The following is a 22,543-nucleotide window of genomic DNA, read 5'->3' as shown; positions in this document are numbered from 1 at the left end:
AAGTTATATCCACTATCAGAAGAAAGAAAATTGACTGGGCAGCACCTCCTACTGGAGAATTGATCTATCTACAGCTAACCTTTGGCCTCACGTCCACGGTTTTAGCCAAGCCCTGCTTAGCTATGATATTTGTCACTGACTATTACCAATGTACGATCATGAGAATGATTGTTCACTGTTTCTATCGAAGTCCTTCCAAAGGGTAGATTTAACAAAGCAAATTCAATTTGACCATACTTTATCACTGATACATCATCAAGGATGCTGTTTGGACCTAAACAGTATTTGCAAAGTCATCAAAAGCTATTGTTTCAATTCAACACAGAATTTAAAAAAGACAATAAAATAGGCCTAACGTTTCAAGCTCTGGTTAATTTCAAATGTAATTATATTTAAGTTTCAAGTTTTTGTCACATGCACAAGTACAGTGAAATGCCTTTCTTGCTTGTTCTTACCCAACAATGCAGTAATCAATATCATAAAAAAGTCAAGTAGAACAAAAACATGCAAGAAATAGAAATAAAAGAACACAAGAAAGTAAGTAAGCTATTGTCGTGTCTTTGGCTATGCCGGATTAAGTGATATGACATGCTAACTTATAAAATGATTTCTCTGTAATTAATATTACCTGATTAAGCTAATCATGTAAATGTAATTAACTAGAAAGTCGGGGCACCACGGAAGAACGTTTATAGAGCCGTTATCTTCCGAATAAACTCTTAAAATACTTAGTAATATTTTACATCGATAGCAGTCAATATTAACCCTTGTCTTATTTTCAGTCTCATAATGAAAGTTGTAAATTCTTGGCTATCTTCACAAACCCTGGCTAACAAGTTGAATCAGCAATACAAAATTGGGTTTAATTATTTATTTACTAAATACCTAACTAATCACACAGAATTACAAATACACAGAATACAATGATGTCATACAGAATTCACCCCTGGTGAACGGAACCTGTATGAAAGCTGGTTACACAAAGGAAAGGGGGTTGGGCTTGAATGAAAGAGCGGGAAGATTTAGGAACACAGAAACAGCAGCTATGCTATCGTAAATACATTATCTTATGCATTCTAAATTACCGCCCATTTGGAAAAGGAAAATGCAATAAATATTTACTCTGAGCTGCGCTTCGGTAGATTGGTCGTAGATGCTGGCCGGGTTGGCCAACAGATCTTCCTGGCCGGAAGAATGTCAATGGTGGTCAATTGGATACGTGGTGGTATACTCGTCTGGTTGTTAGACTGGATCTGTCGTCCGTCCTTTCCTAGCCCCCGTCTACAGCGGCCGCTGCTAACTCAACGGCTAGGAAGTAGCACTTCTGTAGTGAATAAGCTCAAAGTTCATACCATTTCATACCATAGCGCACGCCGAGGTTGGCTTAGTTCTGTCCTTGACATGTGTGTCCTTCTAACGTAGAGGCTGCAGACCTCCCGTACTGGAACAACGTGGTTATCTTTTCGTCAAAGGCTTATATAGTGGAGTGGGGGAGGGAGGTGTTTCATCGTTTATAACCCCTGTCTCTTCACAGGGTTGGGCCACTGATTGAGCAGGGCACTTTCCTTATGAAAACCCAATTCTCTCATTGGGAAGCTAAAATTATATTTCATCTCCTAACAAACATTTTCAATATCAAACATTTAAATTGCATAACAATTCCATGTGACTCTGATAACTAGAGGGCGTATACTTTCTCAGGTACAGTTTATGTCGTCCTGTCATCAATCATAATGTCTCAGATGACAACTGAAATGAAATCCATACTCATTACGTTATCAAGCATATTTCCAACTGGTTTTATTAACAAAATATGGTTCCTTTTCCCCATTTGTTTGATGTTCCCAGACTCTCTATATTTAACACAGGCTATTCAAGTCCTTCAGTAGACTCAGAGAGGGGAAGGGAGAAAGGTATTTATGGGGGGGGGGGGGTCATAAACCTTACCCACAGGCCAACGTCATGACAGTCCCCCCATGTTGTAAACCAACATAAAAATGAACGTGGGTTGTCCTGGTTGTGGATCATCGTTGTGGTCCCCATCTGGCGGTCGACCCGGGTAGGGTGTCTGCAAATGAAGAAATCCGCTCCAAGGCTGGGCAGCAGATGTCCAGTTGGTGGTTGCTATTGCAGTTCCCCCTCTGGTGGTCGACCCGGTAGGGTCTCTGCAAATGAAGAAGTCCTTTCCATGGCTCGGCAGCGGATGTCCGGATTGGGATCGCCGTTCCGGACCCGTCGTCTGGTCGTCCAGACTGGAATATCTGGGCAGTAACTTAGGCAGATGTTAACAACGCACACACACTCATGAAATATATCATTACATTTCCCACCAAATGAGCGGCGTTGTGGCACTAACTGATGGTTGTATGGGGGAGTTGTTTATAGCTCTATCACTTTCTATGTGCCAAAGAAAATAAACAAAATTAATGAAAGCATAAACAAAACAAAATAGTTATGCCACCTTAATCATCTAATTGGACTGTATTCTATCTACGTCCATGGTCTTGGCAAAATGACCCTATCATGGCATTGTCTAATGACATATTTAGGGCTTTCCTAATTTGCAGGGTGGCGCTTAGGGTACTATCCTAAGTTGACAACTATATGATAAGTCTACAGCTGTAAGGCACTAGTTTTGGGCAGTCTACAGGATGACCTATGGACTTCTGGTTAGAAAACTGGTGAGTGCTGTAGAGTCAAAGGCCTAGAAGTAAATGTTCAACTTTACTAAGGCTGGTATTTTGCTTGGACCCTTAAGTGATCCTAGCATAAATCCTAATTGGATGTTCTGTTGTGCATGTGCGTTTATGCTTACACAATCGCGCATGTCAAGGGAAGAAAACCAAGTATCCTGGCAGATTACAACTTGTTCAGAATGAGTCTGACGTAGTCAGGTAATTTTCAGGTCAATGCCTGGAGGTCAGTCAGAATTGGTGTCAAGGGAGTCTGTAGTAGTTTTCTACAAGTCACTGTGTCTTCCACTATTGTAGTGGCAGTAGGTATGAAGTCAATTTCATAGCTATGTTATCCACGGAGGAGCTAACCTCACGACAGAAGTACTCTAAGTATTAGACCAGTCGAACGTGGTGTGATCATGGTTCATGACTTCTAATAATTTTCTCCTGAACGGAGGGTTCTATTTATTAGTGGCATGTGTTAACCATTGGAAGAGTGCAATGGAGATTCCCTTCCCCGTGTTGCACTCTGAGTGACTCCTATGTCGCTATTATCAATAGCAATTCAACTTGTGAGGTTACTAATCCTCTTACTGAGTGTTGCTGGACTGACTGTGGTATTGGTACTGGTATTCAAGGGGTCCAGTTGTCCTACCGATTTATTCTGAAATATTATCTACCGGAACACATGATTGGAGCATATTACTAGTTGTATTGTAGTTGAACCTACACATGGCAAGGAATGATTATTGTTGCCATTTGTTTTGGAGGTGGACAAGTCCATTGGACTTCCTTTACGACCAGTGTGGTACACCTCAGTACTATCTTAGATGTGTTCTAAGATAATCCCCGTCTAGGGGCCTGTCTGCTCCTCACTGTTCTCATAGGGGAGTTTACAACTAGATTTGATTTATGCTCTGGCGGCCTCGTACGGTGTTGTCCGTAGTCTCGACCCCCCACCGGCCTCGATGAGGCTCATCATGGGTCTGGGCTACTATTCCCCCCTTTGTGTCTCGGGACCCCCCCACCAGCGGGTGGTGTTGGTGTCCGAGGCGCAAACGAAAAGGTCGGACCCTATGTACGAGTTGTCAGTGGCCGCGTTATTATGAGAATGGCTGTAACCTTTCAACCAAATCTCCTGGTGTTTGTGCTTCAACACCCTCAGTGGCTGTCGAGGTCTGTCAGTCACCACCGCGTCCGCGTGTGGCAACCTCTTCAGTACCTGCAAACTGAGACGTGGATATCGGTCTGCGATATCGCAAAGTGTTTCACCAGTGGGAGTCATCGGGTCAGTTGCTGGACTGACGCCATTAGTGTCATTGTAAGGGGTGACAGTCCCCAACAAAGCAGAAGGTGTATCATCGGAAGCAGAGTGTACTCTGCACATCAATGTTTTTCTTGCTGAGACGGCCGCAGTGCTTGCGGAAGTGTCCGAAGGGCAAGAGAAATTCATCTCAACTACCGTATTGCACGACTGCAAGGAGGAGGGAAGTTGCTCATTCACAGAGACAGCTGGCTCGAAATCATGAAAAGAATGGTCAATCAGATTGGCTGATGGAATGTGTCGAGATATCGTAATATCTCCTTGGATCGGATTCTGCACCAAGAGGTTTCTAAACGTCTTTTTCCCAAGGGGTGCTTTCGACAGATAGCCCTCGTGAATGACTGCATTGCAGCTAGCGTTAGGGGAAGACAGTGTGGTCAGTGGAGAAGGCACTGTGGCCTGTGACCATACCTGGTTGGTTTTCCAATCCATCAATGGGAGTAACCGATCCATCAAGTCTGCTCCAAGTAGCAGGGTTACAGTTTCGAGGCTGGTAACATACACAGGGTGAACGAGCGATACGTCCTGGAAGTGTAGTTTCAGCATGACTCTCAATGTGAGAGGCGAGGTAGTGTGAGTGACCCCTCGAAGTGTAGTGTCGCATCGTTCCACTTTTAACCAACGTTTAGTTGGCTTCAAAGCCCTTTTTAGATCATCAAACAATGTTTGAGAGATGAGTGATATTGTCGCACCCGAATCAATTAGCGCATGACAAGCTAAGCAGTCCTCCAGGACTGTTTCCAGGTATGGCCGTTTAGATTCGTGGTTAGTGGACATATTCCCCACAAAGTGGGGATGGTTGATTTTGGAGAGCGTTCGCAATTTCGGCTGTTGTTTTTCTAATGGCATAATTAGGGTTGGTATCACTGCTGAGGTCAGAGATCAATCCTTTTATGGGTGGAGGTTCACTAATTAGCGGAGGAGTGGTGACCACCTCCTTTGGTAGCTTGCACATTATAAGAAAAATTTAGAGGAAAAATGTTCCTATTTTTTTTTCAATGTTTGGGTTTGGAATTCATTGGAAGCTGCAAAGACAAGTTTAATCTATTTATAGATGTTGACGAACCATCAGTACTGTACCAGTAATGTGGAAGTTGGACGTGAATGAATTTGCAAAAGCAAATTTAATTAATTAATCAATGCCAATGATTAATCCTACCTGGGTAGGCTATCTGGGTATTAAACTTGAATTAACCGGAGGTTGCTTCGTCCAGGTTAATGTGGAAAATTTAAAAAGTGTCTCATTTGATTGCAAGAACATTAAGGTTTGTTCAACAATTTAACTTATTAAATTGAATGAGATGATAATCCATACAATCTCCATTGATTGGCTATAATAGTGTCGCACATGGGACAGAAGCGGATTCCCGCTTCTGTCAGTACTGGATTACTGAATGGGTTTTGCAAAAACCAAATTTTACTGATTGATCAATTTTAATGATAAATCAAACCTGTATAGGCTATTTGGGATTTAAACTTTAATTAACCTGAGAGGTTTATTCATCTAGGTTAATGTGGAAAATTTTAAAAGTGTCTCATTTGATTGCAAGAACATTAAAGGTTTGTTCAACAATTTAACTTATTAAATTGAATGAGATGATAATCCATACAATCTCCATTGATTGGATATCATAAGTGTAAACAGTAGATTAAACGTTGGGAACACTCCCCACTATGGTACACTTCTTCCTTGGGCCGAAGCCACATGGGCTTCCCGCTGGGGCGGGACTTCTGTAAATACTGGATTACTGAATGGGTTTTGCAAAAACCAAATTTTACTGATTGATCAATTTTAATGATAAATCAAACCTGTATAGGCTATTTGGGATTCAAACTTTAATTCACCTGAGAGGTTTATTCATCTAGGTTAATGTCGAAAAAGATTACAATGTCTCATTTAGAAAACTCATCAATTTGGATATTATTTAAACTTGAGAATGTAAATCTGGCAATTTCACTTATTAGTTCAATTGAAAAAGACATCGATATCCGTCTGGATATCACGAGTAACGACTTGAGTGTCACCTGACTAATTATTTGAAGGAAGGTCCCTGCTGGCACACGCTGAAATCCAACTCAAGTCGGATGAATTACAATGTGGCACAAACAAAATGGCTGTTTTCCCTTTTGTTAGCTTAGCATCTCGAGCAAGCTAATGCTACTTGATGCCTGAAAAATGCTCAACATAGGATTCCCTTGGCAAGGGAAAGGTTTTACTTATAACGTATTATGTTCAAACCCTTTTCGGCGATATTTGACGATGTTTTAACCGGAACTCGCGGGAAACAACGAAATGCACCGTGGTCTACTCGCATCGAAACGCGAGAGACAGAGAGATACTTATCGCTGGTCAAGCTAATCTCTCCTAAATTTCAATCGGCTGGCTCTTTGTCCTCGCTCGAGAAATTAATAATGACCTAGCCAACACGCGTCTGAAACGCGCGAGGCAGAAATAGCCCAGCGTTTGGCCAAACGCACTATTTCTCAGATAGCTTTATCAGCCATCATACATACATGTATAGTTTATGCTACCCACTGACTACGTCAGAGCACAACACGGAGGCGATTCTCCAGAGCGCACACGCACCCATAATTCCGGTCTACAATTCCCATAATGTAATCATAAACTTGGTATATTATGTAATCTGCTTTTCAATTTTATATATGCTGAATCAAAATGAAAGCTTCATCCTATTTTAGATTCCTCGCACGGGGGCTCCAATATGTCGTGTCTTTGGCTATGCCGGATTAAGTGATATGACATGCTAACTTATAAAATGATTTCTCTGTAATTAATATTACCTGATTAAGCTAATCATGTAAATGTAATTAACTAGAAAGTCGGGGCACCACGGAAGAACGTTTATAGAGCCGTTATCTTCCGAATAAACTCTTAAAATACTTAGTAATATTTTACATCGATAGCAGTCAATATTAACCCTTGTCTTATTTTCAGTCTCATAATGAAAGTTGTAAATTCTTGGCTATCTTCACAAACCCTGGCTAACAAGTTGAATCAGCAATACAAAATTGGGTTTAATTATTTATTTACTAAATACCTAACTAATCACACAGAATTACAAATACACAGAATACAATGATGTCATACAGAATTCACCCCTGGTGAACGGAACCTGTATGAAAGCTGGTTACACAAAGGAAAGGGGGTTGGGCTTGAATGAAAGAGCGGGAAGATTTAGGAACACAGAAACAGCAGCTATGCTATCGTAAATACATTATCTTATGCATTCTAAATTACCGCCCATTTGGAAAAGGAAAATGCAATAAATATTTACTCTGAGCTGCGCTTCGGTAGATTAGTCGTAGATGCTGGCCGGGTTGGCCAACAGATCTTCCTGTTACTCGGAAGAATGTCTCTGGTGTTAAATTGGATAAGTGGTGGTATCTTCGTCCGTCTGTTAGACTGGATCCGTCATCCGTCCTTTCCTAGCCCACGTCGACAGCGGCCGCTGCTAACTCAACGGCTAGGAAGTAGCACTTCTGTAGTGAATAAGCTCAAAGTTCATACCAGTTCATACCATAGCTCACGCCGAGGTTGGCTTAGTTCTGTCCTTGACATGTGTGTCCTTCTAACGTAGAGGCTGCAGACCTCCCGTACTGGAACAACGTGGTTATCTTTTCGTCAAAGGCTTATATAGTGGAGAGGGGGAGGGAGGTGTTTCATCGTTTATAACCCCTGTCTCTTCACAGGGTTGGGCCACTGATCGAGCAGGGCACTTTCCTTATGAAAACCCAATTCTCTCATTGGGAAGCTAAAATTACATTTCATCTCCTAACAAACATTTTCAATATCAAACATTTAAATTGCATAACAATTCCATGTGACTCTGATAACTAGAGGGCGTATACTTTCTCAGGTACAGTTTATGTCGTCCTGTCATCAATCATAATGTCTCAGATGACAACTGAAATGAAATCCATACTCATTACGTTATCAAGCATATTTCCAACTGGTTTTATTAACAAAATATGGTTCCTTTTCCCCATTTGTTTGATGTTCCCAGACTCTCTATATTTAACACAGGCTATTCAAGTCCTTCAGTAGACTCAGAGAGGGGAAGGGAGAAAGGTATTTATGGGGGGGGGGGTCATAAACCTTACCCACAGGCCAACGTCATGACACTATGTATAAAGTCAGTGCCAATACCATATTTACAATGTGCAGGGATACTAGAGTGGTAAGGTTAGATATGTATAGGGGTAACGTGACTAGGCATCAGGATATATGATAACCTGAGTAGCAGCAGCGTATATGATGATTGTATTTGAGTGTGTGTGCGTGTTATGTGTGTGGGTGAGCAAATTAAGTGAGTTTGTGTGTGTGTTGGAGTGTGAGTGAGTGTGTGGAGTTTGCGAGGTCTTAGCTAACAGTGCAAAAATCCTAAATCAAATAGAAGGGTCAATGCAGATAGCCATTTTGTTAGCTATTTATCAGTCTTATGGCTTGGGGATAGAAGGTGTTCAGAGGAGCCTGTTGGTGTCAGACTTGTTGCTCCGGTACCACTTGCCGTGCGGAAGCAAAGTGAACAGTCTATGGCTTAGGTGACTGGAGTCTTTAACAATTTTCCGGGCCTTCCTCTCACATCGTCTGATATAAAGGTCCTGGATGGCAGGGAGCTCAACCCCAGTGATGTACTGGGCTGCCCTCACCACCCTCTGTAGCGCCAATGCGAGCGAGGGCTGTGCAGTTGCCATACCAAGCAGTGATGCAGCCAGTCAAGGTGCTCTCAATGGTGCAGCTGTACATGTTTTTGAGGATTTGAGGGCCCATGACAAATCTTTTCAACCTCCTGAGGGGGAAGAGGCACTGTCGCGCCTTCTTCACGACTGTTTGCGTATGGAACATTTTAAGTCGAGGAACTTGAAGCTCTCGACCCGCTCCACTGCTGCCCCGTCGATGTGGATGGGGGCGTGCTCGCTCCCCGTTTCCTGTAGTCCACAATCAGCTCCTTGGTCTTACTGGCGTTGAGGGAGAGATCAACCACACTGCCAGGCCAACAGGTCTACCACCGTTGGAGTCGTGCATGGCCAAGCAGTCGTTGTTCGAACAGAGAGTACAGGAGGGGACTAAGCACAAACCCCTGTGGGTCATCTGGGTTGAAGGTCAGCGTGGCAGAGGTGATGTTGCCTACCCTCACCACCTGGAGTTGGCCCGTCAGGAAGTCCAGGATCCAGTTGCAGAGGGAGGTGGTAGGTCCCAGGGTCCCAAGCTTTAGAGTTTTTGGGACAGGAATGATGGTGGTCAGCTTGAGACGTGGGGAATGCAGAGTGGGACAAGAAAAGGTTGAAAATGACTGTGAATATGCCTGCCAGCTGTTCTGCGTATGCTCTGAGAATGCGCCCTGGAATACTGTCCGGCCCCATGGCCTTATGAGTGTTGACCTAATTAAAAACCTTATGTTGACCTCAGAGTAAGATCACCCAGTCAGTGGCAGTGATATTGAATTGTTTGCGTTGTCAACCACACACAACTCAATATTACATTTGTAGTACAGTAAATAGCCTAAAGTTAAGGCTATTTTACAAACAAATGTAACATACAACCTTAAAATTAAAATTTTGTGGTTACTGTAACTTTTCATTTCTCCTTATGAAATCATATAAAGCGTGCATTTTTAAGATAGCATGCATAGGTCATTGCAGGTCTGTGGACATCTTCACAATTGCTGTAATAATCTGTGCAGAATCTCGAACGACATTGATCACTTGAGCCATGTACTTTCAATGTAATCTCAACTGCAATCCAGGTCATTTGGTTCTGCTATTAGATTAAGCACAGTGATAACATGAATCTGTTGTATAAAATAGCTAAACAAAATATCTAACATTGTATCCCTGTTTGAACTTTGCTATGATTTAAAATGGTTGAAAGCGCAGTGATAGACGTTGGGTGACAACTAAACCAATAATCAGACATTGTTTTTCCATTGGAATTTGGTTGTGCTTTTCGATGATTGAATGCATAGTGGTAACACATTGGAAAGTCAACTAACTATTGGTTGTCTTTTTGAGAGGGAGAATATAGATTTGTAACCTCATTGATTATCATCTCAACCAAATATTACCCAATTATCCACGTTGAAATGACGAGTCGTGTTCAGTGGGAAATTATCCACTAATATATTCTGTGCGTAAAGGCTCTCCAAACCAGTTTTTTTATGAAGTAGGTAATCTACCAATTGGTGCTGAAAAATATACAATATGCATATATTTTTATGGCTTTCTGTCATTGATCCCTAATATTCTGAACCCGTTCTCTCAATATATTATGAGTCTGTCGAGAAAATTCTAATTCAAGGTACACTGTATTTAAAGGGATGGGATTCATTGAATTGGAATTTCACTTTACTTACTGAATTGTCTGACCTCAATTCAAATTGACCCCAAACCTGGTGTTGTCGCCCAGGTGAGAGAGGAGCTTCGGGGATGATGGGGGTCCCAGGACACCCCGGTTCCACAGGAACATGTGGGCCCCCAGGACCCAAAGGAACCAAGGGACTGCAAGGAGATGCAGGTCAGCTCCTCATGAAAGTGACCATCACCAGCATAATTAACATTAATCATGAGTGATACAGATTGATGCAGAATGAAAATATTTATAAAGCAGTAGCTCCAGCATCAGTAGGGACAATGTAATTGAAACAGCCATATAAATAGAATTACTAGTACGGACATTCCTATTGCCTTGATCTGGGAAGCTTTCTCCCTTCTAGTAATTGTATTTCTATTGACACAGCAGCATAACCCACATACCCTTCTCTCTTTGTCTCTTTGGACATTTGTTCTTTCATCCACAGGTCCAAAAGGAGAAAATGGGAATGTGATCACTCCATTGATAATCCCACCTCCTCCCGGACCCGTAGGCGCACCCGGTCAACCAGGCCTTCCTGGGTTCACTGGCGGCCCAGGATCCAACGGTTTTGAGGGACAGAAAGGTAGGGCCTGATGTGGGTCAATGGAAGCCCCTGAAATCTCTTGATATCTTCCTGGATAGAGTGCTCTGTCCTCTTACAATAATAATGTTTGTTATTTTGTTTTCTCCCAAATTGTGTTTATAAATACAAGAAAACTATCATTCAGAGATGGTGGTTGTAGTTTCTCAGACAGACCTCTTGAGGTCTTTGTGAAAGTAGAATTTTCAATAAGAGGATTAGTTATTTGTCGACCCCTGAATGCTTATTGGCTGACAGCCGTGGTATATCAGACCATATACCACAGGTATAACAAAACATGTATTTTTATTAGTCTAATTACGTTGGTAACCAGTTTATAATAGCAATAAGGCACCTCAGGGGTTTGTGGTATATGGCCAATATACCACGGCTAAGGGCTGTATCCAGGCACTCTGCGTTGGGTCGTGCGTAAGAACAGCCCTTAGCCGTGGTATATTAGCCATATACCACACCCCCTCGTGACTTATTGCTTAAATATAGTATTCATACAGTGAATACAACTTAAAGATAAGATACTATTTGATACTGTATGTGTCTGCTGTTGCAGGGAGAAGTGGCCAGTTGGGGTCACCAGGATTCCCGGGGCCCGAGGGCCCCTCAGGAGTAGACGGGGCCCCAGGAGACAGCGGGGTACAGGGGGAGACGGGGGCATTGGGACCACAGGGTGAGTCAAATGAACTATGGCGTGTGAATGGACACTTCACACACCCACACTGCTCATGAACCTGTGTCCAACTAAACATCAACCCTGCCCCTGTCCTAAATGACATCATCTTCATGTCATTTTAGAGACAGTCCCTGTGTTGACCTTAATCTGCAATTGGTACATAAAAAAACAAATATTGATCTATACTAGGTTTTGTGGTTGGAGTGAAAACCTACAGAATGGTAGCTCTCCATGGAACAGGGTTGGATAGCCCCAAATATAACTTAGAAATGCCCCATGAGCTTAGTTCAACTGTCGTACCCCATCAGAACCCAAAATATAAGGCCATATATATTTAAACCTTTATTTAACTAGGCAAGTCAGTTAAGAACAAATTCTTATTTACAATGACGGCCTACACCGGCCAAAACCGGACGACGTTGGGCCAAACACAGCCCTACGGGACTCCCAATCACAGTCGGTTGTGATACAGCCTGGATTTGAACCAGGGTGTCTGTAGTGACGCTTCAAGCACTGAGATGCAGTGCCTTAGACCGCTGCACCACTCAGGTAACCCGCATTAGCTGACATAGCTTTTCATTTAATTTTGTTTAGGCGGTGTAACTGTGTTAGAGCTGTCAAATCAGTGAGCGGCTGCTCTTGTGGTCATTGTCACGAAACCACACCTGTGCTTATGTCACACCTGTGTTAGGAGTTCAGAATGAGAAAGTGAAGACCATATAGAAATAATGACACTCAAATTTTAAATCATTAAACAAAATATTAGGGAATTATATCAGCCTAATCGAGGTGTAGATTGCATTGGATTTCTACTTATGCGACTGTGCATACAATGGCAATGCCCGTGAATTGACAGCAGTTACACCTCCGACACCGCCTAAACAAAAGCAAGGAAAAGCAATGCGTTTTTTTACTTGGGTTGCCACTGATCTGATTGATTCAACTGTGAAATCCATAAGTGGCTCCCGGCGTTATACCTATCGTGGTCATTGCCATTGGATACACCAAGTCGCATTAGTAGAAATCCCATTCGGCCGTGTTACAAGTTTGAACACTGGAATGTGTGATGTAATCTACACCTCGTTTACGCTGATATAAATCCTTATTATTTAGTTTGATTTTCAATTTGAGTGTAATTATTTGTATATAGCCTACACTTTCTCGTTCTGAACTTTTAATGCGGGTGGGATATATGGACTTGTGTGGTTTTGTGACCATGACCACAAGAGCTCTGCTCACCGATTTGACAGCAGTTACACCTCCGATACCACCTAAACAAAAGCAATGATAAACTATACGTTTGTCGGTTAACGTGGATTACGGCTGTTTTACTTCATTGTTTGTAAATTCATTTCATTGATCGATTTGAATCACATTTTTCTAAAAAAGTATTCACTATTATGCTCCCTTCAAGAGTAGCTAAATATATTGTTTCTCTTTGTCTCTGACTCTGACTGTCTGTCATCGTAGGCGCCCCAGGTCCTTCGGGAGATGCCGGCAGCCCAGGCCCCACCACCACCTTTAACTCTGGCTTCCTGTTGGTGATGCACAGCCAATCAGACATGCTCCCTTCCTGTCCAGCAGACATGACACAACTGTGGACTGGCTACAGTCTGCTGTACCTGGAGGGCCAAGAGAAAGCCCACACACAGGACCTCGGTAAGTTGGTCAACAATACTGTGTGTGTGTGTGTGTGTGTGTGTGTGTGTGTGTGTGTGTGTGTGTGTGTGTGTGTGTGTGTGTGTGTGTGTGTGTGTGTGTGTGGTGTTTGAATGATTGTAACCAGTAACCTAGCATGTCTTTTCCTCCTAATAGGTCAGGCCGGGTCATGTATGCGTCTCTTCAGCACCATGCCTTTCTCCTATTGCAACATGGGAACGTGTGACTACGCCAGCCGCAATGACAAGTCCTACTGGCTGTCCACCACAGCGGCAGTGCCCATGATGCCCGTGGCGGACCAGGACATCCAACAACACATCAGCCGCTGCGTGGTGTGTGAGGCCCCTTCCCCTGCTGTGGCAGTTCACAGCCAGGACAACAGCAATCCCTTCTGTCCCCCCAACTGGAGGAGTCTCTGGGTGGGATACTCCTTCCTCATGGTGAGTGATTTTATGTGTGTGTGTGTGTCTGAGTGTGTCTTTGCATGTCGGTGTATACAGTACCAGTCAAAGGTTTGGACACACCTACTCATTCAAGGGTTTTTCTTTATTTTTACTATTTTCTACATTGTAGAATAGTAGTGAAGACACCAAAACTATAAAAAAATAACACTTATGGAATCATGTAGTAACCAAAAAAGTGTTAAACAAATCAAAATATATTTTAGATTCTTCAGAGTAGCCACCCTTTGCCTTGATGACAGCTTTGGCATTCTCTCAAGCAGATTCACCTGGAATGCTTTTCCAACAGTCTTGAAGGAGTTCCCACATATGCTGAGCACTTGTTGGCTGCTTTTCCTTCACTGTGCGGTCTAACCCATCCCAAACCATCTCAATTGGGTTGAAGTCGGGTGATTGTGGAGGCCAGGTCATCTGATGCAGCACTCCATCACTCTACTTCTTGGTCAAATAGCCCTTACACAGCCTGGAGGTGTGTTGGATCATTGTTCTGTTGAAAAACAAATGATAGTCCCACTAAGTGCAAACCAGATGGGATGGCGTATTGCTGCAGAATGCCGGGTTAGCCATGCTGGTTAAGTGTGCCTTGAATTTTAAATAAATCACATACAGTGTCACCAGCAATGCACCATCACACTTCCTCCTCCATGCTTCACGGTGGGAACCACACATGCGGAGAGCACCCGTTTACCTACTCTGCGTCTCATAAAGACACGGCATTTGGAACAGAAAATGTCACATTTGGACTCATCAGACCAAAGGACAGATTTCCACCAGTCTAATGTCCATTGGTCGTGTTTCTTGGCCCAGGCAAGTCTCTTCTTCTTATTGGTGTCCTTTAGTTGTGGTTTCTTTGCAGCAATTCGACTATGTAGGCCTGATTCACGCAGTCTCCTCTGAACAGTTGATGTTGAGATGTGTCTGATACTTGAACTCTGTGAAGCATTTATTTGGGCTGCAATTTCTGAGGCTGGTAACTCTAATGAATTTATCCTCTGCAGCAGAGGAAACTCTGGGTGTTCCTTTCCTGTGGCGGTCCTCATGAGCCAGTTTCATCATAGCGCTTGATGGTTTTTGCAGCAAATTTTTTGAAATGTTCCGAATTGACTGACCTTCGTTTCTATTTGCTTATTTAACTTCTTATGGACCCTTCGCGCGCCAATCCCGTTAACCTGTTATGGCTAGGGGGCAGTATTTTCACGGCTGGATAAAAAACGTACCCGATTTAAACTGATTATTAGTCCTGCCCAGAAACTAGAATATGCATATAATTATTAGCTTTGGATAGAAAACACTCCAAAGTTTCTAAAACTGTTTGAATGGTGTCTGTGAGTATAACAGAACTCATTTGGCAGGCCAAAACGTGACAAGATTCTGTACAGGAAGTACCCTGTCTGACCATTTCTTGAACTTCTTTGCCATCTCTATCCATTACAAAGGATCTCTGCTCTAACGTGACACTTCCTACGTCTTCCATAGGCTCTCAGAGCCCGGGAAAAACCTGAATGTCGTCATTCCAGCCCCAGGCTGAAACACATTATCGCCTTTCTCAATTGGCCGATCAAGGGACTGTGGGCTTAGGCGCGTGCACTGGCCGCCCCCGTCTTTGTGTTTTTTCCTCTGTTTACCGAAAAGGAGATTCCCGGTCGGAATATTATCGCTTTTTTACGAGATAAATTGCATAAAAATGGATTTTAAACAGCGGTTGACATGCTTCGAAGTACGGTAATGGAATATTTAGAATTTCTTTGTCACGAAATGCGCCATGCGCGCGACCCTGATTTACCATTTCGGATAGTTTCTGGAACGCACGAACAAAACGCCGCTATTCGGATATAACGATGGATTATTTTGGACCAAACCAACATTTGTTATTGAAGTAGCAGTCCTGGGAGTGCATTCTGACGAAGACAACAAAAGGTAATCAAACTTTTGTAATAGTAAATCTGATTTTGGTGAAGGCTAAACTTGCCGGGTGTCTAAATAGCTAGCCCATGATGGCTGGGCTATGTACTTAGAATATTGCAAAATGTGCTTTCACCAAAAAGCTATTTTAAAATCGGACATATCGAGTGCATAGAGGAGTTCTGTATCTATAATTCTTAAAATAATTGTTATGCTTTTTGTGAACGTTTATCGTGAGTAATTTAGTAAATTGTTAGTAAATTCCCAGGAAGTTTGCGGGGGTTATGCTAGTTCTGAACGTCACATGCTAATGTAAAAAGCTGTTTTTTGATATAAATATGAACTTGATTGAACAAAACATGCATGTATTGTATAACATAATGTCCTAGGTGTGTCATCTGATGAAGATCATCAAAGGTTAGTGCTGCATTTAGCTGTCTTCTGGGTTTTTGTGACATTATATCCTAGCTTGAAAAATGGGTGTCTGATTATTTCTGGCTGGGTACTCTGCTGACATAATCTAATGTTTTGCTTTCGCTGTAAAGCCTTTTTGAAATCGGACAGTGTGGTTAGATTAACGAGAGTCTTGTCTTTAAAATGCTGTGAAATAGTCATATGTTTGAAAAATGGAAGTTTTCGGATTTTAGAGGAATTTGTATTTCGCGCCACGCCCATCATTGGATATTGGAGCAGGTGTTCCGCTAGCGGAACGTCTAGATGTAAGAGGTTAACGGGATTGATTTGACAACACCCAGTGAAATTGCAGCGCGCCAAATTCAAAAACAGAAATATTCATAATAATAATTCATAAATCATACAAGTGTTATACATCGGTTTAAAGATGAACTTCATGTTAATCCAGCCGCAGTGTCAGATTTCAAAAAGGCTTTACGGCGAAAGCAAACCATGAGATTATCTGAGGACAGCGCCCAGCATACCAACACATGAAAATCAGATTTCAAATCACCGGGCGCGACGCAAAAGTCAGAAATAACGATATAATTCATGCCTTACCTTTGAAGATCTTCTTCTGTTGTCATTCCAATATGTCCATTAAACATCACAAATGGTCCTTTTGTTCGATAAATTCTGTCGTTATATCCCCAAAAATGTCCATTTATTTAGCGCGTTTGATTCAGAAAATACACCGGTTCCAACTCGCCCAACATGACTACAAAGTATCTAATAAGTTACCTGTAAACTTGATCCAAACATTTCAAACAACTTTCCTAATCCAACACTAGGTATTTTAAAACGTAAATAATCGATAAAATTTAAGACGGAATTAAACTGTGTTCAATAGCGGATAAAATGAAAGTGGAGCGAGCTCCAGGTCACGCGCCCCAAACAAAACAGTCCACTTGGCTCTACACTCAGAAAGGAAAGGGCTACTTCTTAATTTCTCAAAGGAAAAACATCAACCAATTTCAAAAGACTGTTGACATCTAGTGGAAGCCATAACAACTGCAACCAGGTCCCTCATAAATCCAGTTCCCCATAGAAAACCAATTGAAAAGACATTGACCTCAAAACATTTTTTCCTGGCTGGTTTGTCCTCGGGGTTTTGCCTGCCAGATAAAATTATGTCTGTGAGTATAACAGAACTTAACAGTTTTAGAAACTGTGGAGTGTTTTCTATCCAAATCTACCAATTATATGCATATCCTAGCTTCTGGGCCTGAGTAGCAGGCAGTTTACTTTGGGCACACTTTTCATCTGGACATGAAAATAGTGCCCCCTAGCCTTAAGACGTTTTAAGGAGATCTTGCCATAATATGGACTTGGTCTTTTACCAAATAGGGCTAGCTTCTGTAACCCCTACATTGTCACAACACAACTGATTGGCTCAAACATATTAAGAAGGAAAGAAATTCCACAAATGAACTTTTAACAAGGCACACATGTTAATTGAAATGCATTCCAGGTGACTACCTCATGAAGCTGGTTGAGAATGCCAAGAGTGTGCAAAGCTGTCAAGGCAAAGGGTGGCTACTATGAAGAATCTAAAATATATTTTGATTTGTTAGGCACTTTTTTGGTTACTACATGATTCCATATGTGTTATTTCATAGTTTTGATATCTTCACTATTATTTTACTAAGTAGAAAATAGTAAAAATAAAAAAAAAACCTTGAATGAGTAGGTGTGTCCAAAATTTGACTAGTACTGTATGTATGTGCCTGCGTGTTTGAGTCTGCGTGTGTGTGCCTGTGTGTGAGTGTTTTGTTATAACAGTTGTAACACGTAGGTGTATTGTAGCACACAGGGGCCGGCGATGAGGGTGGTGGCCAGTCTCTGACATCATCAGGAAGCTGCCTGAGGGACTTCCGTGCCCAGCCGTTTGTGGAATGCCAGGGCCCGCGGGGTACATGCCACTACTTCGCCAACATCTACAGCTTCTGGTTGACCCGGGTGGGCGCAGATGGAATGCTTAGCCCCTCAACTTCACAGGGCACGCTCAAAGAGGGTTGGCAACACCGCCTCAACGTAGGCCGGTGCAGCGTGTGTATGAAGGAGTGACCCCACCCACCTTCCTTCTGGGTCCGGGCACATCCCACAAGCACCGGCCCCAAAATCTCTGACCCACCACATCCCACGAGTGCATTGAAAATGCACACTCATTGGTTACCTGAGAGGCAGTAATGATACACCTCATTAGTCACCAGAGAGGCTGTGACTACACTGGTTGTTTACCTGGAAGTCTGTGAATAATATTTACATTGACACATGTTCTCTCTTAACTTGTTTTATGCAAGTTCATACCAATGAACATACAGTACTTGATCAACTATCCTTTGAATAATTTTTTTTAGATTAGTAACTTTTTTCCTCCTGAAATCTATAACTTGGCTGAAAGCTCTTAATTTGTGTATTATGTTTCCAGGTTTGAGTACCTAATATTATGTGGCAGATTATCTTTCGCTTGAGACTCCCAAGTCAACAACAAACAAACAGTGGCTTCAAGCATCAATGTGGCTCATCAGACACTCCGATTCAGAAAACTTGAATGTCAATTAGGCAATTAATTTTGCAATTGTTACTATGTTTTTACGTACAACAGTGGTCCTCACACTCTTGGAAGCTGGGACCCTCCCAAAGCCTATGATGTTTTCTTGTCATCCACCAAGGCCACAGTTGTGTTTATTAGGTCACGCAACAGATTTTTTTTTAAAGTAGAACGCCAAAATAAGCATTATTGATTGGAGCAGTCCATGTCGTCCCTCCCTGTTCCGTTTTCTTATGTTTGATTAGGCCTTGATTCAATCAGATCAAGTGTTAACCTGTGTTGGTAGACATCCACATAGAGGATGTTTTGCCGGTGTTGGAGGTGTAACTGCAGTATGAGCTGACAAATAGCTGAGCAGCTGCTCGTGTCACAACCCAATTGCTTCCTTATTATCCCTGCCGCATTAGAAGCTCAAAATGCGAAAGTTAATTTGGATAGGGGAATTTAACCTCTCAATCTAATCGAGGTGCAGTGGTATAAAAAGTACCCAACTGTCATACTTGAGTAAAAGTAAAGATACCTTAATAGAAAATGACTCTAGTAAAAGTCACCCAGTAAAATTGTACTTGAGTAAAAGTCTACAAGTATTTGGTTAAAAATATATTTATGTATCAAAAGTAAAAGTATAAATCATTTCAAATTCCTTATATTAAGCAAACCAGATGGCACCACTTTTTTTGTTCTTTTTTTTAACGGAAAGCCAGAGGCACACTCCAACACTCAGATATAATTTACAAACAAAGCATGTGTGTAGTGTGTCTACCAGATCAGAGGCAGTAGGGATGACCAGGGATGTTCGGTTGATAAGTACGTGAATATGACTATTTTCCTGTCCTGCTAAGCATTCAAAATGTAACAAGTACTTTTGGGTGTCAAGGAAAATGTATGGAGTAAAAATAACAATATTTTCTTAAGGAATGTAGTGAAGTAAAAGTAGTCAAAAAATATATATAGTAAAGTACAGATACCCCCAAAAACTACTTTAGTACTTTAAAGTATTTTTACACCACTGTCGAGGTGTAGACAATAGTGCATCACGCATTCAAGTGTTTGAACTAACACGGCTGCATGAATTTCTAACGCAACTGTATGGGATTTGTTGGATTATAAATTTGGTTTCATTGCATCAAATGGCAGTGTTCGCGATAAGCTAATGCAAGAAGCCGCTTGTGGATTTGACAGCTTTGACTCAGTTCTGACACTCCCAAAACAATCTCTATGCTGGTGTCCGCTAGTGCGGATCTGATTAGAATCTAGCCAACGTAAGGATCTAACAACCAAAAGTAATAACCAAATGAGTTATACTGACAACCTGTTAATAAACTGCTTTTTTATTAACAGACCCCATTAAAATGTATCCAAGCCAAAAAGGTCTGTGCACTGTTCACCAAAGCATAATGTGTAAACATTGTTACAACCCCATGTTTGATCCACTTGAAGGAGAAATGAGGGGGAACACTTGAAGAATCACATACAGATAAACTGTTTGACACAGATCTGACACTGGTGCTTTTGTTTATTACTTACAGTAGGCTATGTGACTATCAGTAATTTTGTTATTTTGACAGTGTTGATAGATGGTTGTATGTCCTGTTATATAGATTCTTAAGCAGACATTAAGATACAATTTGATTTGAATTATAAATGTAGAAGATAGTGTATATTATCTTAATGTCCTTCTATTTTGATATTTTTTAGTACTTTGGTATCATGTCCACATCATCTGAAACACTAGCACAATACCACCTTTGTAGGCTATAGACTGCAACATGTCAGTTCTCCCCTTTTATTTCCCTTGGTAGACAGCACACTTATATTGGTCCAGCAACACTGTCCATTACCACAACCTTATTATTGTCCATCTTTATTATTAGTGCCTGTCACTCACCAGTCTGTACCACCCCTCACCTACAGTGTTCAACTCAAGCATGCAATTCACTCACTTAGCTGACCCATTCTCTTATACCTGAATACCTATTGATACTTTATCCAATTCATTGTTTTATTTCATTTTCGGTTGTTTGGAACTGTATAGTGCTAAAAGCAGTATAGTATCTACATTATTATCTGTAAACTGTATAACTTGCTAACAATGCTTTATTTAGTTTAGATTGTACACATTTCGAGAAACAAGGTGTCTGTTCTTTCAGTTCATTTCAGTCCTCTCATTATTGGGCCTCCTCATCATTTAATTGGGCTTCCTTTCACTTGGTCTTTAAAAAGAATTCTGTAAAATAACTTAAGGCCCAAACATTGGTTGTCGAGGTAATGGCACCAGTCGTTAAAATGACTTCACCATTTTGAAAAGCTCTGGACTTTTCTTACACACTGCAGGATGCCTTACACCGATCTACTTCGTCATGTCTGAACATTCAGCCTCTTTAGTCTTGACTTCAACACACTACCCAAACTAACACAAGGAATTAAGCCTTTCTAACACACACAGAAAAACAAACTCAGTAGTCATTACACTTCAAATTAATGTGTATAACAGTGTGTAAGACTGTTGCAAATTTCAGTCTTTAAATGTTTCCCTGTACGTCTTGGCATTATTGTCTGTTGTATGTAAATATGTTTGCACTGTTGAAAGAACAGGATTGCTTTATTTGTACTGTAAATGTCAAGAGTATTTATTTAGGTAGGAATCATTGTGGTGCTATTTTTGAAAAAATGGTGAATGCATGGTATTTCTCCAAAAAATAAGAATATTATGTTGTCAAATGTTAGGACTCAGGCCACGATGTCGGGAAGTATTTGTAGGCGGTGGACAAGAGGAACAAAAAGTTGGAAAACCGATAAGCATGGTGTCGCATAACTGTGTTAAGGAATGCTTGCAGCTATCATCATTTCACAGATTGACAATCTTGCCCCGTGTGGGGATTTCTGTTAAAGTCAAGCAGTAACACACCTGATTCAAGTAATCATATCAAGACTTTGACAAGTTGAATCAGATGTGTTGCTGCTGGGCTGGAACAAAAATCTGTACCACCACCCCACCAGACTCTTGCAGTGTGAGATTGTTTTATCTCATGATCGTTATGGTGATTAGAAAGGGTAACATGTCTTGGGATAGTTTTTCATCCTACCATACATCAACATTCTCAATGTCTCAGTGCAAACATACCCTTGCTGTCTGGTTCAATTTGGACCCTAAGGTAATTTTTAGGTCAATGAGAATATTGTGGTCACCCGATTGTCTTCTTTTAACTGTAATGTATCCAAAGATGACCAAAGTCAGAGGGCAACAGAACATAACTATTGTTAAAGGCCCCATATAAACAGGGCTGAGAGAATTCACCACATTTTCTGTACTGTTGGACTAGAGAGAGCTTCGCAGTGGAAGCCACACTCAGGAGGATGTAACGTCACAGAAAAGTGATTGTCTCCATTCATTCTATTTCTATCTGCAACATTCGGAACATTTCACATTACTGAATATACCCGCTTCCCCTGAGTCATTCCATGTGATTAACATAATGAGGCCCTCTGTCCCAATGGGAGCGTTGTGGGTGTACCAGTCTGTCAGAAGTGGCTCTGAGTTGTTGACTGACTGACTTCGGTTCTGGAAAGGGGGGAAGCGTTCTTCTCCAAACCCCTCCCCATTCTCAATGTGTGGCTACTCCCGTAACGTTAGAGGCATATCCGAGGTTAAACATGGTAACTCAACATCACTGACACACGCAAACACAGAGGCTGAGCCACCCCCAAGACAATCCTCTTCTTAAAACATTTGGTACGATTTCTGTCAGCACACTTAATCCTTATAGGATAACCCTTTCACTAACACACACATTCCTCTAAGCAACCAGTAGTCTTAAAAGCATTATGTGGACTGTTTAAAGGTAAAATAAATGCATCTAATTTCCAAGTGTCA

At 41.6% G+C, this 22,543-nt stretch overlaps 1 protein-coding gene across 7 annotated transcripts in view; it reads left to right on the top strand.

The window, feature by feature from the left end:
* The window catches only part of col4a4 (collagen, type IV, alpha 4), a 241,645-nt gene extending 219,108 nt beyond the window's left edge, over positions 1–22,537 (top strand). For all 7 annotated transcript variants that reach the window (XM_045704243.1, XM_014159949.2, XM_014159950.2 and 4 more), the window contains 6 exons: positions 10,427–10,534; positions 10,818–10,955; positions 11,521–11,637; positions 13,111–13,299; positions 13,456–13,739; positions 17,922–22,537. In XM_045704243.1, coding sequence (XP_045560199.1) covers positions 10,427–10,534; positions 10,818–10,955; positions 11,521–11,637; positions 13,111–13,299; positions 13,456–13,739; positions 17,922–18,182 — 1,097 coding nt within the window. In that variant the 3' untranslated portion in view covers positions 18,183–22,537. The remainder of the gene's footprint in view (positions 1–10,426; positions 10,535–10,817; positions 10,956–11,520; positions 11,638–13,110; positions 13,300–13,455; positions 13,740–17,921) is intronic.
* Positions 22,538–22,543: the final 6 nt, after the last annotated feature.

This window comes from Salmo salar, chromosome ssa20 (genome assembly GCF_905237065.1).
Source record: "Salmo salar chromosome ssa20, Ssal_v3.1, whole genome shotgun sequence".
Lineage (NCBI taxonomy): Eukaryota > Metazoa > Chordata > Actinopteri > Salmoniformes > Salmonidae > Salmo > Salmo salar.
Note: the sequence above shows the minus strand (reverse complement) of the source record. Positions and strands in the feature narration are given on the sequence as shown.